The 16,369-nt window shown below is 36.7% G+C and overlaps 3 protein-coding genes across 3 annotated transcripts; 1 reads left to right on the top strand and 2 right to left on the bottom strand.

Moving 5' to 3' along the window:
* Positions 1 to 200: 200 nt before the first annotated feature.
* LOC106315330 (agamous-like MADS-box protein AGL80) lies at positions 201 to 776 on the bottom strand. The gene has a single exon (XM_013753065.1). It carries the CDS (start codon positions 774 to 776, stop codon positions 201 to 203), a length of 576 nt encoding a protein of 191 aa, XP_013608519.1.
* Positions 777 to 5,228: 4,452 nt separating this feature from the next.
* LOC106315329 (agamous-like MADS-box protein AGL80) lies at positions 5,229 to 5,804 on the bottom strand. The gene has a single exon (XM_013753064.1). The coding sequence runs from the start codon at positions 5,802 to 5,804 to the stop codon at positions 5,229 to 5,231; it is 576 nt and encodes a 191-aa protein (XP_013608518.1).
* Positions 5,805 to 7,566: 1,762 nt separating this feature from the next.
* Positions 7,567 to 14,389, top strand: LOC106315328. Its single transcript, XM_013753063.1, has 8 exons — positions 7,567 to 8,923; positions 9,137 to 9,903; positions 9,989 to 10,405; positions 10,528 to 10,681; positions 10,791 to 11,210; positions 11,463 to 13,890; positions 13,973 to 14,087; positions 14,240 to 14,389. Exons 1-8 carry the CDS (start codon positions 7,567 to 7,569, stop codon positions 14,387 to 14,389), a joined length of 5,808 nt encoding a protein of 1,935 aa, XP_013608517.1.
* The last annotated feature ends 1,980 nt before the right edge of the window (positions 14,390 to 16,369 follow it).

Here is a 16,369-nt window from a genome sequence, read left to right as displayed (position 1 = left end):
GGAAAACATTGCATTAATTTAGGTTAACATATGCAAACAAAGACACAAGTTTAAGACACAACAAGAAACAAAAACAAAAAAACAAGAAACATGACCAAAGCAACAAAAACTAGAAATATGAAACGAGAATGCAAAGACACAACAATAACAACTTTATTCCAAGACACATTAATTTTATTATTCGACGGCTAGCTGCTTCATTAGGCATTGTCCGCACCATCAGACTCGCTGCTCTCTCCTTCATAGGTCTTCATCTCCCCATCGTCATCCTCAAGAAATGGCTCATTGCCACTCGTATTCGGATGTTGCTTACGTAACTCTCTATCATAATACGCAATTTTCTTACTTGCATATGACTTTAACTTCTCAATCTCGGTTTGAGAAAGATCAGCAATCATTCTACTACCATTTTTGATTTGGAGCATGAGATTATCCATCTTCAACTCCTCGACAGCCTTCCGAGAAAGCTCTAGTTTCTTCTCGATCTCCTTGGTAATGGTCTTGATGAATGATGACTCTTCCTCATCCGCGTTCATGTTCCTCTCGGTTTCCGGTAATGCGTTATAGCAGTCGATGAGAGATTGAGCCTCCTCCAGAGATGGCCACGCCACCAGCTTACCATTATTACGGTTGTAAAAGACCAAACATGCACTCATATCACAAACGATGGTTAGTTCTTCAGCCATTTGAATCAATTCTTTCATCCTCCGCTGGCAAACAGTTGCTCTTCTCTTTCGTTCCTCGACCCAAGCCAACTTCACTTTTGGTCTTCCCATGGCTGTCGCTTTTAGTTCTATCTTTTATTTGTGATGTTGAAATATAGTCATGCACTTGTAATCTTATATATAGAGAGAGTCGAGAGGAAGAGTCAAGAACACAAAATGGACAACGTTGGGAATGTATTCAATTACCATTAATTTTCAACATATTTCATATAGGAGTATGGTAAATAATAATTTGACTGTACTATTTTGGTAATTGTTCAATTACCATTAATTTTGAATATATCTCAAATTAGTAGTCTAGGAATAAAAAGTTTGACTAGACTATATATTTTGTTGTGGTAGTATTCTCTATATATTAATTGAGAACCATTACAACATTTTTTGGTAGTCACGTGTTATCATTAGAATGATTCTTAAAATTTTTTAAAAAATATATTGGTCCATCTAAATATATAATAAAGTTTTTATTAAAGTAACCGAAAATTTATTATTAATGTTTTTTATTATTTCCTTAAATAAAAAATTACGGAATTGCCTAATGTGGCTAAAGTATATATGAAAATTAATGATTTTGAATAATAAAGATATGATAAAAAATTAGTGTATCTTATATCATATTTGTTTAATTTAAAATATAAAAATAAATTAAATAAACACAATAACCATATAATAAAAAATTAGATTTTTCGGTATATGTTATATTTTGAATATTTTTTAAAACGACTATAAATTATAAAACTGTTAAAATTATCACATTCAAATTTTGTGATCCATGATTTAATTTTTTTATAACAAGATACAGATGATTACAAAGTCATATAAGAAGAAACTCTCATTTAATAAGTATTAAGATTAAAATATATATATATATATATATATATATTATTTTAAATTAAACTATATACCATATAAAATATAAAAATATTTTAATTTTGAAATTTATTTTCAAATTTACTTTTTTGATAAAAGCTTTGAACAAATATTGACAACTTAAATTTTTTAAGGAACAGAACATCAAACTACAAATATTACACAAAAACATAATGGAGTTGGAGAAGGTTTTTGAAAGGTGTCTATTTCAACACTGCTATCGCGAAGCTAATTCTTGTGCGGACACATTAGCTAAGTTTTCCCTTATTTGTAATAATCTATAAGGGGTGTATCATACATGTCCATCCTTCTTACTAAACTCTGTAATTGTTGACAATGATTAATAAAACAAAGATTAGACTAAAAAATAACTTAATTTTTTAAAAAATTAGAAATTACCAAACTATTAATCTCATAAAGAAAATTTTGTTATTAGCAATTTAATATTTTTGCTATAAAAGATACAAATGATTAAAAAATCATATGAGTAGAAAATATAATTTAATAGATATTAATATTAAAAATAAATTATATATATGTTGATATCATTTAAATTTAATTATATACAATATCAAATACGAAAAAGATATTGTTCTGATTAATAAATTTATTTATATGTTCACACCAATTTAATTATATATGTAATAGTTACTGATTTTTTAATTTTTCTATATATATTTATTATTTTATGATATATAAAACAATATAATACATAAAATAGTTTATGTATATAATGTTCATCCCGCACAAGGCGCGGATCTTAACCTAGTATTAAATATATTGGTTGTTCTAATTATTAAGTCTAATGTTGATTTTTATTTTTTTGAAACACAACTTTTTCATTAACTTCAACTTGCTTGATTACAAATGATAGAGAGAATTGTCCATCCTTTTTCATTAAGTCTAATGTTGATTTATTATCGTATTTTAGTATAGGTTTACTATTTTCGTAACACGCACGTTTAGTCAGAGACAAGAAAATCCGTAGGAAGCAAAGAAAGATCCAGCGTTCGTGGGAAAATCAAGAATGGCAATAAATAATCTTACGTGTGAATTTAAAGTTTAAGATCATAAAAAAAACGATGAAGAAAACTTCTCCATATCAAAAAAACTTTATGAAAATTAATGTACCTACAGTTCGACGTGCATGCCAATGATAATCCAGTTAAATACGACGATTTATCTAAGTATAGCTTGTTGTTCTCAAACAAGCAACTTGAGAGTGAAATTGAAGCTAGTCGTTCCTTGATTCAATCAGATACCGCACGGCAAAGAGTCTGTGCAAGAAAAGGTTTGTCTTTATCCGTTTCACTTCTCTTTAGCTGCTTTGATTCTCAAGAAACTTACATTAACCATAGTTATCTGAAAACCACCCACTCTTAGCTTCACATATGCCTTCTTAGTCTGATCTAATAATGATATGACTATCTCTATTTATGGCAGAAAATTCTCTCATAAGAAAATAAGATTCAGAGGCTTAATGACCAGGTCCAAGATCTAAGGAGGCAGTTGGTTCAATGCAGGTATGAAAATCAGGTCGAGTTGACGGAGCTAGTAACTGAGCTTGATAAGCTGCCACTAAGTGGTGTCTAGTCCATTTTTACAGGTACATTGTTTTCCCCTAGCACATGTTCCACATGTGGTTTAGTTCTTTCCTATTAAAAACATATGTTAAATCGTGCTTCAAGACTGAGACATCAGGGGCTGCTAGCTGGACTGGGATGGACTATCAAAACTTCAAGAGAAACTCAGAGATTTTCAAGCTCCACTATCTTTGTTATGTCACCACTTATGGCAGAAGGTTTAGCGATGAGGGAAGCGATTAGGAAGAGTAAGGAATTGGGGATCCGGCGACTAAAATGCGAATCAGACTCCTCACAGCTGATCAAAGCACTCAATTCATCTACTGAGCCTTTGGAGATTTATGGAATAATATATTAGAATAGATGCTAGCTCTTTTGATGCTATTTTTTTTCTGTTGGATTCCTCGAGAGAGGAATGTTGATGCTGATTTCTTAGCTAAGGCGGCCTTACGCCATGTAACGACTGATTTAATCAGTTAGACATTTGTTTTTAATCAATGAAGCTGCGCTCCAAAAAAAAAATCATGCTTCAAGAATTACCTATTTGATGGCTAGAATCAATTGCCAACTAATTTGATGCACTATGAGATATTGATCTTATTGGATATGACTAAGACAGAATATGGCAGCATGGTTTCTAAATTACTATCTGGTCCAGGGTTATCAAAATGATTTTTTCTTATGAATATCATTGCTATTTGATCAGAGCCACATGCATACTTGAGTGCTTTGCTTGTTGTCTAGACCTTTTACCTTAGAGATTTCAATAGATTTGTACATTGGAGAATTTGGTTTTTTCTCCGGGAACACTGTTAAGGGGTAGTTGAGAACTTGTACATAGTCTGGCTAGATATTTTATAAAGGGAAGAACGAATTTGCTAGAAGATGAAACGTTTCTCCTACGTATATCCATGTCGAAGTTCAGTGGACACTTTATATATAAACCTTCATGAACACATTATGTAGTGTCTCTCTCTGAATATCTCTCAGTAGATATAGGTAAGTAGTTGCAATATCCTTCTGAAACTTGTTTAGAAGCGTTTTTTTTTTTGACTGGGGAACCCCCATAGCTTTCTCTGCATAAAGGTTTTACAGTAGAAGGGCATTTTTTTCACCCTACTGAAAATCCTCATGAGTACTGTATTCTGAATCACATTTTTGGTGTGTGCAGATTGAAGCTTTCTCTCACACACTTCACAGGCTTCAAATGTTAATCAAGATTCTTTAATCAACCTAATACCAAAAGCCTTGTTTATAAACACTGCGCACTTGAAAATTCTGTGTACTTTGAAGGAGCAATCAAAGAAGAGTGGTCCTTATAGATGTCCTTATAGATGTACTACATCAAGTATGTATAGCTAAGAATGCTATTGGAATCTTGGGGTGTAATTCTACTCTCTCTCTTCTCTTTGGTTTCATTTATCATTACACTGAAAGCGTTGGACTAATGAGTGAAGTCAATAACTTGGACAGGACACACACTGAAACAAATCTCTTGAAATTGTAGTTACTGAGTAATTTGTATTCTTCATGTATATGCTAAAAAAAGTTTTACTACGTAGCAAGCAACGAAAGATCCAGCGGTCAAGGAAAATCAAGAAAGACAACAATGAATCTTACGTGTGAATTTAAGGTTTAAGCATCATAAAAGAAACGTTGGAGAAACTTTTTCCATATCAAATTATTCATGAAAATTAATGTACCTATAGTTTGACATGCATGCCAATGATAATCTCAGTTAAATACGATGCTTTATCAAAATATAGCTTATTCTTAAAGAATTTGCTTTATGTTGAACCCTAGAAAGCACATAGTGTTACATACGATATGAGCTCTTCAATGATTGAAAGGGAAAACATTGCATTAATTTAGGTTAACATATGCAAACAAAGACACAAGTTTAAGACACAACAAGAAACAAAAACAAAAAAACAAGAAACATGACCAAAGCAACAAAAACTAGAAATATGAAACGAGAATGCAAAGACACAACAATAACAACTTTATTCCAAGACACATTAATTTTATTATTCGACGGCTAGCTGCTTCATTAGGCATTGTCCGCACCATCAGACTCGCTGCTCTCTCCTTCATAGGTCTTCATCTCCCCATCGTCATCCTCAAGAAATGGCTCATTGCCACTCGTATTCGGATGTTGCTTACGTAACTCTCTATCATAATACGCAATTTTCTTACTTGCATATGACTTTAACTTCTCAATCTCGGTTTGAGAAAGATCAGCAATCATTCTACTACCATTTTTGATTTGGAGCATGAGATTATCCATCTTCAACTCCTCGACAGCCTTCCGAGAAAGCTCTAGTTTCTTCTCGATCTCCTTGGTAATGGTCTTGATGAATGATGACTCTTCCTCATCCGCGTTCATGTTCCTCTCGGTTTCCGGTAATGCGTTATAGCAGTCGATGAGAGATTGAGCCTCCTCCAGAGATGGCCACGCCACCAGCTTACCATTATTACGGTTGTAAAAGACCAAACATGCACTCATATCACAAACGATGGTTAGTTCTTCAGCCATTTGAATCAATTCTTTCATCCTCCGCTGGCAAACAGTTGCTCTTCTCTTTCGTTCCTCGACCCAAGCCAACTTCACTTTTGGTCTTCCCATGGCTGTCGCTTTTAGTTCTATCTTTTATTTGTGATGTTGAAATATAGTCATGCACTTGTAATCTTATATATAGAGAGAGTCGAGAGGAAGAGTCAAGAACACAAAATGGACAACGTTGGGAATGTATTCAATTACCATTAATTTTCAACATATTTCATATAGGAGTATGGTAAATAATAATTTGACTGTACTATTTTGGTAATTGTTCAATTACCATTAATTTTGAATATATCTCAAATTAGTAGTCTAGAAATAAAAAGTTTGACTAGACTATATATTTTGTTGTGGTAGTATTCCCTATATATTAATTGAGAAGCATTACAACATTTTTTGTAGTCACGTGTCATCATTAGAGTAATTCTTAAAAATTTTAGAGAAATATGTTGGTCCACCAAAATATATAATAAGCTTTTTATTAAACTAACCAAAAATTTATTATTTATGTTTCTCATTATTTTCTAAAATAAAAATTACGGAATTGTTTAATGTGACTAAAGTGTATATGACAATTAATGATTTTGAATAATAAAATTTGATAAGAGTTAGTGTATCTTCTATCGTATTTGTTTAATTTGAAATATTAAAATAAATTAAACAAATATTTTAACCATATAATAAAAATTTAGATTTTTATGTATATGTTATATTTTGAATTTTTTTAAAAGGACGATAAATTGCTAAAACTGTTAAAAGGATGACATTCAAATTTTGCGATCCATGGTTTAAAAATATTTTTATAACAAGATACAAATGATTACAAAATTATATAAGCAGAAAGTCTCATTTAATAAGTATTAATATTAAAAGATATATATTATTTTAAATTAAACTATATACCATATAAAAATATATAAATATTTTAATTTTGAAATTTACTTTCAATTTTTTTTTGATAAAAGTTTTGAAAAAATATTGACAACTTATTTTTTAAAAAAAAAAATTATAAATTACGAAACTATTAATCTCACAAAGAAAATTTTGGTATTAATAATTTAATGTTTTTGCTATAACAGATATAAATGATAAAAAAAATCATATGAGTAGAAAATATCATTTAATAGATATAATATTAAAAATAAACTATATATATGTTGATATCATTTAAATTTAATTATATACAATATTAAATAGAAAAAAATATTGTTTGGATTAATAAATTTATTTATATGTTCACACCAATTTAATTATATATGTAATAGTTACTGATTTTTTAATTTTTCAATATATATTTATTATTTTATGATAAGAAAAAACATATAATATATAAAATAATTTATGTATATAATGTTCATCCCGCGCAAGGTGCGGATCTTAACCTAACCTAGTATTAAATTAAATATATTGGTTGTTCTAATTATAACGTATAATGTTGATTTATTATCGTATTTTAATATAGGTTTACTATTTTCGTAACACACACGTTTAGTCAGAGACAAGAAAATCCATAACAAGCAAAGAAAGATCCAGCGTTCGTGGGAAATCAAGAATGACAAAAAAAAATCTTACATGTGAATTTAAAGTTTAAGCATCATAAAAGAAACGATGAAAAAAACTTCTCCATATCAAAAAACTTAATGAAAATTAATGTACCTACAGTTCGACGTGCATGCCAATGATAATCCAGTTAAATACGACGATTTATCTAAGTATAGCTTGTTGTTCTCAAACACACGGAACCAAGTAATCCGAAGACCACCTGGGAGCATCACAGTATAGATCTCACCACCTTGTCAAGTGAAAAGACCTCAACCTGCATTCTAGGATGGCCAGACGTTTCTCTAAGGAGGAGAAAGGAAAAGGTCTATTTTCTGAAGACAAAGAAACTTACATCAAGAGAATCAAGGTCCCATGCGTAGATAACTCAGCACTCATCAAGGAAAATGCTTTGACCCTTATTGGGAGAGTAACAAACCCAAAGGAGCAAAGAATCTGGGCCCTCATACCGGCGCTACCTCACAAATGGCACCTACAAGGAAGAGCTACTGGGTCAGATCTGGGAAATGGATGTTTCCAGTTCAGATTTGAAAGAGAAGATGATTTACAAAGAGTATTGGACAACCGACCTTACCACTTTGCGTACTGGATGGTTATCATACAGAAGTGGGAACCTATCATCTCGGCCTCTTTTCCTTCACAAATCCCGTTTTGGATTCGCATCAAAGGTCTTCCCCTTCACTTCTGGATCGAGGAAATGATCTGCAACATTGGTAAAGATCTGGGAACAATACAGGACCATGAACTTACCAAGACAACAGCAAGAGTCAGAGTCCTTGTAGATGGACTTAAACCACTAACCAAAGAAGCTATTGTGGAATTCGACTCGGAGGAGGAAAGTATTATTTACCTGGAGTATGAAAAGCTGGAGAACCACTGTTCACGCTGCTATTTGATGTCTCACCTGAAGAAAGACTGCCCTTCTTACCTAATGGAAACACAACGAGAAGAAAGTCAACAGAGCGGAAAGCTTATAACCTATAAGAAGGAAGTCCTCCCTGAGCAAAACGGCATGCACCAGAGTAGTAGACAACAAAGCCCGGATGGATACTACAGGGAGTACAACTCAAAGGCCACTGGTGAGGGTAGAGCTGATACGTTCCATGAAAGGGTAGACCGTCATGGTAACATCTTTGGCGCTAGAGTTGCTACCAAGCAGACCCGAGTCCCTTCACCACCAAAGGTTTTGGAAAATATAAGAGATGATCACCACAGTTGGAGAGGCAAGGGATTCGAATCGGAAACTGAAACTCAAATTCAAAGCTACAACTCCCCACCTTACACAAAGAGACAGGACCTAGGTAAAGAGAGAAACATGTTTAAAAAGGCCCTCTTCCCCCAGAGAGGTCTCAGTGAATGGAGAGTTAAACCAACTGAAGCAGCACCATCATCAGACCGCAGAGTATCACCAGGTCGTATGAGTCTCCAAAATCATGTACTGCAGAACCCACAGGGGGAAGCCCCCCAGGAAGCATATAAGGAACAAACAGAAGCTCAAATACTTAATGAATTAAATGAAGCAACGCTCTTGTACCTCAGCTGCCCAGACCCTACTGAAGCAGCAGCCAGGAGACAGAGGGTTCTAGCGGGTGATGCGATGTGTCAAACTCAAGAACGAGTGGCAAGTCTGTTGCGACTACAGGGCAGCTCGAGTGATCAGAGAAGGGATACTATTCAGAACCTACAAATCCCCAGTACTTCAAGCAAAGAACAAGTAATGAGAGAATTACAAGAGACCACAAAACAGTACCTCAGCTGTGTGGATCCAGTAGAAGCAGCGGCTAGAAGGCAATGAGTTCTTGCGGGAGATGCAGAAGGTCTGATGGAAAAAACTGCAGAAGCTATCCTAGCTAGATCAGCAGAACAGCGACGCTCACTATCTCCTTGGGAACGTGGAATAAAATCAATGAGCCCTCCGGGAATCGATTTTGACGTGGCTATGCAACCATCAGATATTGAAGATACACCCCCACCTATAATGAGAAGAGCAGCACCGCATCAGGATGTTGATTCACTACCTGAGAAACAAGTACAGAGCCCAAACGATGGAATCAACTCTGGTAGACTCAAATCTATCATCATAACTCCAACAGATGGCAGGAGTGAAGAGCAGGAAGAAGCACGAGAGGTGGTGGAAATTGCAGACGATGAAGAAACCCTCCTGCAGTTTCAAAGCAAGAAGAAGAAGAGGAGTTCAAACTCAATAATATTGAGGTCACCACGCCTATATCCTAGTATCCTTAGAGGCGCAAGCTCAAAGAAGAGAAAACTCTCGCAAATTCAACACTCACCGGGGAATGGAAAAAAGCGAGTGGATGGAGAGACCTCAAAGGGTTCCAAGACGTTAGCAATAACCAAGCATGGAGTAAGAACAGGAACCACTGCCCAAACGACCGCAAAAAACCCTGCAATACAACTAATCCCTGCAATGACAAGGAATCAGAAAGGAAACCGAGATTCACAACCTCAACAAGCTTCCACACATCAGCAAGGAAGGAAAGCAGTACCTCTGAGACAGGCACTGCATCTCCACCGAAGAAGAAGCAGGATTTTCGGTCTCCTCCTCCCCCGGCTCCTTAGCCGTTCTGATCTGGAACTGCTGTGGGTTGGGGAACTCCATCACAGTCCAGCGGCTGAAGGAGATCCACAGACAGATTTCTCCAGACATTCTTTTCCTAATTGAAACGAAGAATAACTCTGAAATGGTCCTTGACACTCTAAAATGGCTACCGATTGAAAACCATCACGCCGTTCCCCCGCAGACACCAGGAGGTGGAGGTCTATTTCTCATCTGGAAGAAGGATATAGATCTCACAGTCAGGACAAGCACAAAGAACTTCATTGATACAATGATAGTGGATAAAGGAAAATCCTATCAAATAACGTTTGTGTATGGAGAACCAGACCATACAAAGAGGATATCAATCTGGAATGATATATCAGCTCTACAACCAACTACTGGATACCCGTGGCTCCTAACCGGAGACTTTAATGAGCTAACTGATAACAGCGAGAAGAAGGGCGGACCAGAGAGAGAGCAGAAGGAACGTTTTGCTCCTTCAGATCATTCCTATCAAGCAATGGGTTATTTGACGTCAAGCATTATGGTAATTATCTATCTTGGAGAGGCAAAAGAAGCACATACCTTGTTCAATGCAGGCTGGATATGACTCTAAGCAACAGTGAATGTTTTGACACCTTCCCGTCTTGTCGATGCCAATATCTCAAGTTTGAGGGCTCGGATCACCGTCCCCTTGTCACGTTCCTAGATACAAGAAGGAAAAAGGGATCAAAGATCTTCAGATTCGACAGAAGATTAAAGGATAATCCTGAGATCAGAAAGCTAGTACAAGACACATGGAACACTGCCCCCACACCTGGATGTGGAAGAAAAGCTCTCCTGCTGCAGGAAAGCAATTTGTAGATGGAGTAAGCTATTTCATGAGAATAGCAGAAGGACCCTAGAATCACTACGATCTCTACTTGATGAAGCTTTGTCTGATCCAATTCCAAATGATGAACTAATCCATGATCTCAACACAGGCCTCCTTAAAGCCTACAAAGCAGAAGAAGAATATTGGCGTCAACGTAGTCGACAACTCTGGTTAACGTTGGGGGACTCCAATACAGCTTATTTTCATGCATCTACGAAGGTACGTAAATCAGAGAATAGAATGACGGTGATAGAAGATGATCACGGGGTACCTTGGTTGGAGGAAGAGCAAATTACAGGAGTCATCTGCAAGTATTTCGACCAGATCTTCATCTCTGAGTATCACGACGGCCTGCAAACAATAGAAAAATCTCTCAAACCTTGTGTAACTGATGCGATGAATGAGGAACTCCTTAAAGAGCCAACAGATGCAGAAATAAAAGATGCAACCTTTGCGATCAATCCAGATAAAGCCCCAGGCCCCGATGGCTTCTCTGCTAGCTTCTTCCAAGCTAACTGGGACGTAGTGGGACCAGACGTGACAAAGGAGATAAAGACGTTCTTTGAAACAGGAATCCTCAGGCCCTCGCAAAATGTGACACATGTGAGACTGATCCCCAAAATCACTGGAGCAAAAGGAGTTTCTGATTATAGGCCTATTGCACTATGTAACGTGTACTTCAAGATCATTTCAAAGCTACTGGCACTCAGATTAAAACCAACACTACAAGCTATCATTTCTGAGAACCAGTCAGCCTTCATTCCAGACAGAGCAATCGCCGACAATATACTGATCACTCACGAAGTGTTACAGTATCTGAAGACATCTCAAGCAAAGAAGAAGTGCACAATGGCAGTTAAAACTGACATGTCTAAAGCTTATGACAGAATGGAATGGGAGTTTATTTCACAAGTGCTTAAACGGTTGGGTTTTCACGAGAAGTGGACTAATCTTATCATGCAATGTGTAACAACCGTATCCTACTCCTACCTAATCAACGACTCAGTACATGGCTCAGTTCTACCTAAAAGAGGAATTAGGCAGGGAGATCCTCTGTCTCCCTATCTGTTCATTCTGTGCAGTCAAGTTCTATCGGGGTTGTGTCAAAAGGCTGAAAGAGAAGGTACCTTGCAAGGGATTCGAGTGGCTAGGGGAAGTCCGAGGGTCAACCACCTCTTGTTTGCTGATTATACGATGTTTTTCTGCTATGCTTCGCCTGATAACTGCAACAAACTGAAGGAAATCTTGTGGGAATATGAACAAGCATCTGGTCAGAAGATCAACAAAGAGAAATCTGCTGTCACATTCTCCTCCAAGACGTCTACGGAGATGAGAGTACAGGTTAAAACTCTATTAGGAATCAATAAGGAAGGTGGCACTGGTAAATACCTTGGATTACCTGAGCATTTCGGCAGACGTAAGAGAGACCTGTTTACAGCTATAGTCGACATAATTCGTCAGCGAGCCTCCAGTCTATCAGCGAGATTCCTATCCAGAGCGGGCAAGCTCACAATGCTGAAAGCTGTCCTAACCTCTATCCCAACCTTCTCTATGTCGTGTTTCGAACTCCCTGTTAGTTTATGCAAACGGATCCAATCAGTTCTTACTAGATTCTGGTGGGATGATCCAAAAGGGAAAAGAAAAATGTCATGGGTTGCATGGAGTAAAATCACTAAGCCTAAAGCAGGAGGAGGACTAGGGATCAGAGATATTCAGACGTTTAACCAAGCTCTACTAGCTAAACAAGCATGGCGAATCCTCACTCAACCTCACAGTCTACTGGCTCGAGTTCTCCTAGGAAAATATTGTCACTCTAAATCTTTCATTGAAAGCGATACTCCAGCAGTGTGTTCTCATGGGTGGAGGGGTATCCTACATGGCAGAGACCTGCTAAAAGGAAATATAGGGAGAGCTATAGGGAATGGTGAGACCACGAGAGTGTGGAAAGACTCGTGGATTTCTTTGGATTCACAATTAAAACTCTTTGGTCCCATCCCGGAAGAAGCGTTGGACCTTACAGTCTCTGATCTACTTACATCAGATATGCTATGGAACCAAGAGAAGATTGAATGTTACCTACCTCTTTTGACGAAGGAGATCCAACTCATACAGCCTAGTCTGTCCAAAGCGGAGGATTCTTTTGTTTGGAACCCACTACCATCTGGTGTGTACACTACTCGCTCAGGCTACTTCTCGGCAACAATGCAGACAGCTACGTTTCCAAACTCAATTGAACCAGGAACCTTTAACTGGATTAAGGATGTTTGGTCTGAAGCTTGTTCACCAAAAATGAAGCTTTTTCTGTGGTCTATCATCCAGAGAGATCTGCCGCTGGGAGAAAACCTACAACAACGAGGGATGATATCAGGATATTTTTGTAGAAGATGTAATGAGTTAGAAACCGCAAGTCATACCTTCTTCCACTGTCCTTTTGCTCAGGAGGTATGGCAACATATTCCCTTAAAGAACGCAGTTCACCTAGCTGCAGAGGCAACGTTTGCGGAGGCAGTTGTGGCTTTCAAACGAGCGATTTGTCTACCACCTACAGTAATCATGTGTACGACTCTCCCTTGGGTTTGTTGGTCTCTTTGGAATGCACGAAATCAATTAATCTTTGAAGACAAAACCCTTTCTTCTATAGAGACTGCATCAAGGGGGATGACATTAGCAAGGGAATGGATAACAGCACAACACCCAAGCACTTTGAATCCAAAGCCCATACCTCGAATGACAAAACGAATGAACCCAAGAATAGAGGACTCCTCAAGTTCGATTTGCAGAACGGACGCGGCATGGAATATACAATCGAAGCAAGCGGGACTGGCATGGATCTTCTCTGATGCGACTGGGTCTTGGATTAATCAAGGTACAAGAACCATGAAACTGATCAACTCGCCTCTGATTGCGGAAGCTTTAGCTCTCCGATCGGCTCTTCTCTACGCAGAAGCATTAGGGCTCTCAAAGCTCCGATGTTATTCTGACAACGCAACGCTCATCAGAGCTATCAACACCGACACGCAGATCAAGGAAATCTATAGTATCATCCAAGATATCAAGCTCATCTCCTCTGCTTTCGTCGCTATTTCCTTTAATCACTTTGCTCGATCTTTGAATGTGGAAGCCGACTGTTTGGCAAAACAATCACTTTCTTCATCTCTGTATTTGGACCCCTTTGTGGGCTGAACCTGGGCCTGAGGCCTTTCTCTTTTAATTAATGAATGCATGTGTCACAAAAAAAAGCTTGTTGTTCTCAAACAAGCAACTTGAGAGTGAAATTGAAGCTAGTCGTTCCTTGATTCAATCAGATAAAGAGCAACATCATATACCGCACGGCAAAGAGTCTGTGCAAGAAAAGGTTTGTCTTTATCTGTTTCACTTCTCTTTAGCTGCTTTGATTCTCAAGAAACATACATTAACCATAGTTATCTGAAAACTACCCACTCTTAGCTTCACATATGCCTTCTTATTCTGATCTAATAATGATATGACTATCTCTATTTATGGCAGAAAATTCTCTCACAAGAAAATAAGATTCAGAGGCTTAATGACCAGGTCCAAGATTTAAGGAGGCAGTTGGTTCAATGCAGGAATGAAAATCTTGTTGAGTTGATGGAGCTAGTAACTGAGCTTGATCAGCTGCCACTAAGTGGTGTCTAGTTCCATTTTACAGGTACATTGTTAGCACACTTTCCACATGTGGTTTATTTCTTTCCTATTAAAAACATATGTTAAATCATGCTTCAAGACTGAGACATCAGGGGCTGCTAGCTGGACTGGGATGGACTATCCAAAATTCAAGAGAAACTCAGAGATTTTCAAGCTCCACTGACTTTGTTATGTCACCACTTATGGCGAAGGTTTAGCGATGAGGGAATCGATTAAGAAGAGTAAGGAACTGGGGATCCGGCAACTAAGATGCGAATCAGACTCCTCACAGCTGATCAAAGCACTCAACTCATCTACTGAGCCTTTGGAGATTTATGGGATAATCTCAGATATATTAGAATAGATGCTAGCTCTTTTGATTTTATTTCTTTCTGTTGGATTCCTCGAGAGAGGAATGTTGATGCTGATTTCTTAGCTAAGGCGGCTTTACGCCATGTAACAACTGATTTAATCAGTTAAACGTTTATTTTTAATCAGTGAAGTTGCGTTCCAAAAAAAAATCATGCTTCAAGAATTACCTATTTGATGGCTAGAATCAATTGCCAACTAATTTGATGCACTATTAGATATTGATCTTAATGGATATGATTAAGACAGAATATGGCAGCATGGTTTCTAGATTACTATCTGGTCCAGGGTTATCAAAATGAATTTTCCATATGAATATCATTGCTATTTGATCAGACCTCGACCTTTTACCTTAGAGATTTCAATAGATTTGGACATTGGAGAATTTGGTTTTCCCCCCGGGAACACTGTTAATAGGTAATTGAGAACTTGTGCATAGTCTGGCTAGAGATATTACAAAGGGAAGAACGAATTTGTTAGAAGATGAAACGTTTCTCCTAAGTATATCCATGTCGAAGTTCAGTGGACATTTTACATATACTTCATGAACACATTATGTAGTGTCTCTCTCTGAATATCTCTCAGTAGATATAGGTAAGTAGTAGCAATATCCTTCTGAAACTTGTTTAGAAGCGTATATGTTTTTTGACTGGGGGACCCCCATAGCTTTCTCCGCATAAAGCTGGTTTTATAGTTGATAGGCAATTTTTTTTACTCTACTGAATCCTAAGTACTGTATTCTGAATCACATTTTTTTGTGTGTGCAGATAGAAGCTTTCTCTCACACACTTCACAGGCTTCAAATGTCAATCAAGATTCTTTAATCAACTTAATACCCCAAAAGCCTTGTCTATAAACACTGCACTTGAAAGTTCTGTGTATTTTGAAGGAGAAATCACAGAAGAGTGGTCCTTATAGTAGTACTCTACATCAACTATGTATAGCTAAGAATGCTATTGGAATCTTTGGGGTGTAATTCTAGTCTCTCTATCCCTCTCCTCTTTGGCTTTCTTTTATCATTACACTGAAAGCGTTGGACTAATGGGTAATTTGGACATTTTTGGGAAGACCAGAGTCTGCAAAAAATAGGACACACACACACACACTCTAAAACAAATATCCTGAAATTGTAGATACTGAGTAATTTGTAGTCTTAATTTAAATGCTAAAAAGAAAAAAAATTGCTACGTAGCAAGCAGCGAAAGATCCAGCGTTTGAGGGAAAATCAAGAAAGACAATAATAAATCTTACGTGTGAATTTAAGGTTTAAACATAAACGATGATAAAAACTTTTCCATATCAAACTATTCATGAAAATTAATGTACTTATATATAGCTTATTGTTCTCAAACAATTTGCTTTATGTTGAACCCTAGAAAAACATAGTGTTAAATACGGGATGAGCTCTTCAATGATTGCAAAGGGAAAACATTGCATTAATTTAGGTTAACATATGCAAACAAAGACACAAGTTTAAGACACAACAAGAAAAAAAAAAGAAAAAACAAGAAACATGACCAAAACAACAAAAACTAGAAAAATGAAACGAGAACGCAAAGACACAACAACAACAACTTTATTCCAAGACACATTAATTTTATTATTCGACGGCTAGCTGCTTCA

The sequence above is a fragment of the Brassica oleracea genome, chromosome C9 (genome assembly GCF_000695525.1).
Source record: "Brassica oleracea var. oleracea cultivar TO1000 chromosome C9, BOL, whole genome shotgun sequence".
Classification (NCBI taxonomy): domain Eukaryota; kingdom Viridiplantae; phylum Streptophyta; class Magnoliopsida; order Brassicales; family Brassicaceae; genus Brassica; species Brassica oleracea.
This window is presented reverse-complemented; position numbering and strand designations above follow the sequence as displayed.

Excerpts from the sequence above, each read along its gene's own strand:
- LOC106315330 (XM_013753065.1), bottom strand. The coding sequence starts at position 776 with ATGGGAAGACCAAAAGTGAAGTTGGCTTGGGTCGAGGAACGAAAGAGA.
- LOC106315329 (XM_013753064.1), bottom strand. The coding sequence starts at position 5,804 with ATGGGAAGACCAAAAGTGAAGTTGGCTTGGGTCGAGGAACGAAAGAGA.
- LOC106315328 (XM_013753063.1), top strand. The coding sequence starts at position 7,567 with ATGGCCAGACGTTTCTCTAAGGAGGAGAAAGGAAAAGGTCTATTTTCT. Across the intron at positions 10,682-10,790 it reads CACTGCCCCCACACCTGGAT|CTTTGTCTGATCCAATTCCA; the intron begins GTGGAAGAAAAG and ends TACTTGATGAAG. Across the intron at positions 14,088-14,239 it reads AAGAGTCTGTGCAAGAAAAG|AAAATTCTCTCACAAGAAAA; the intron begins GTTTGTCTTTAT and ends TATTTATGGCAG.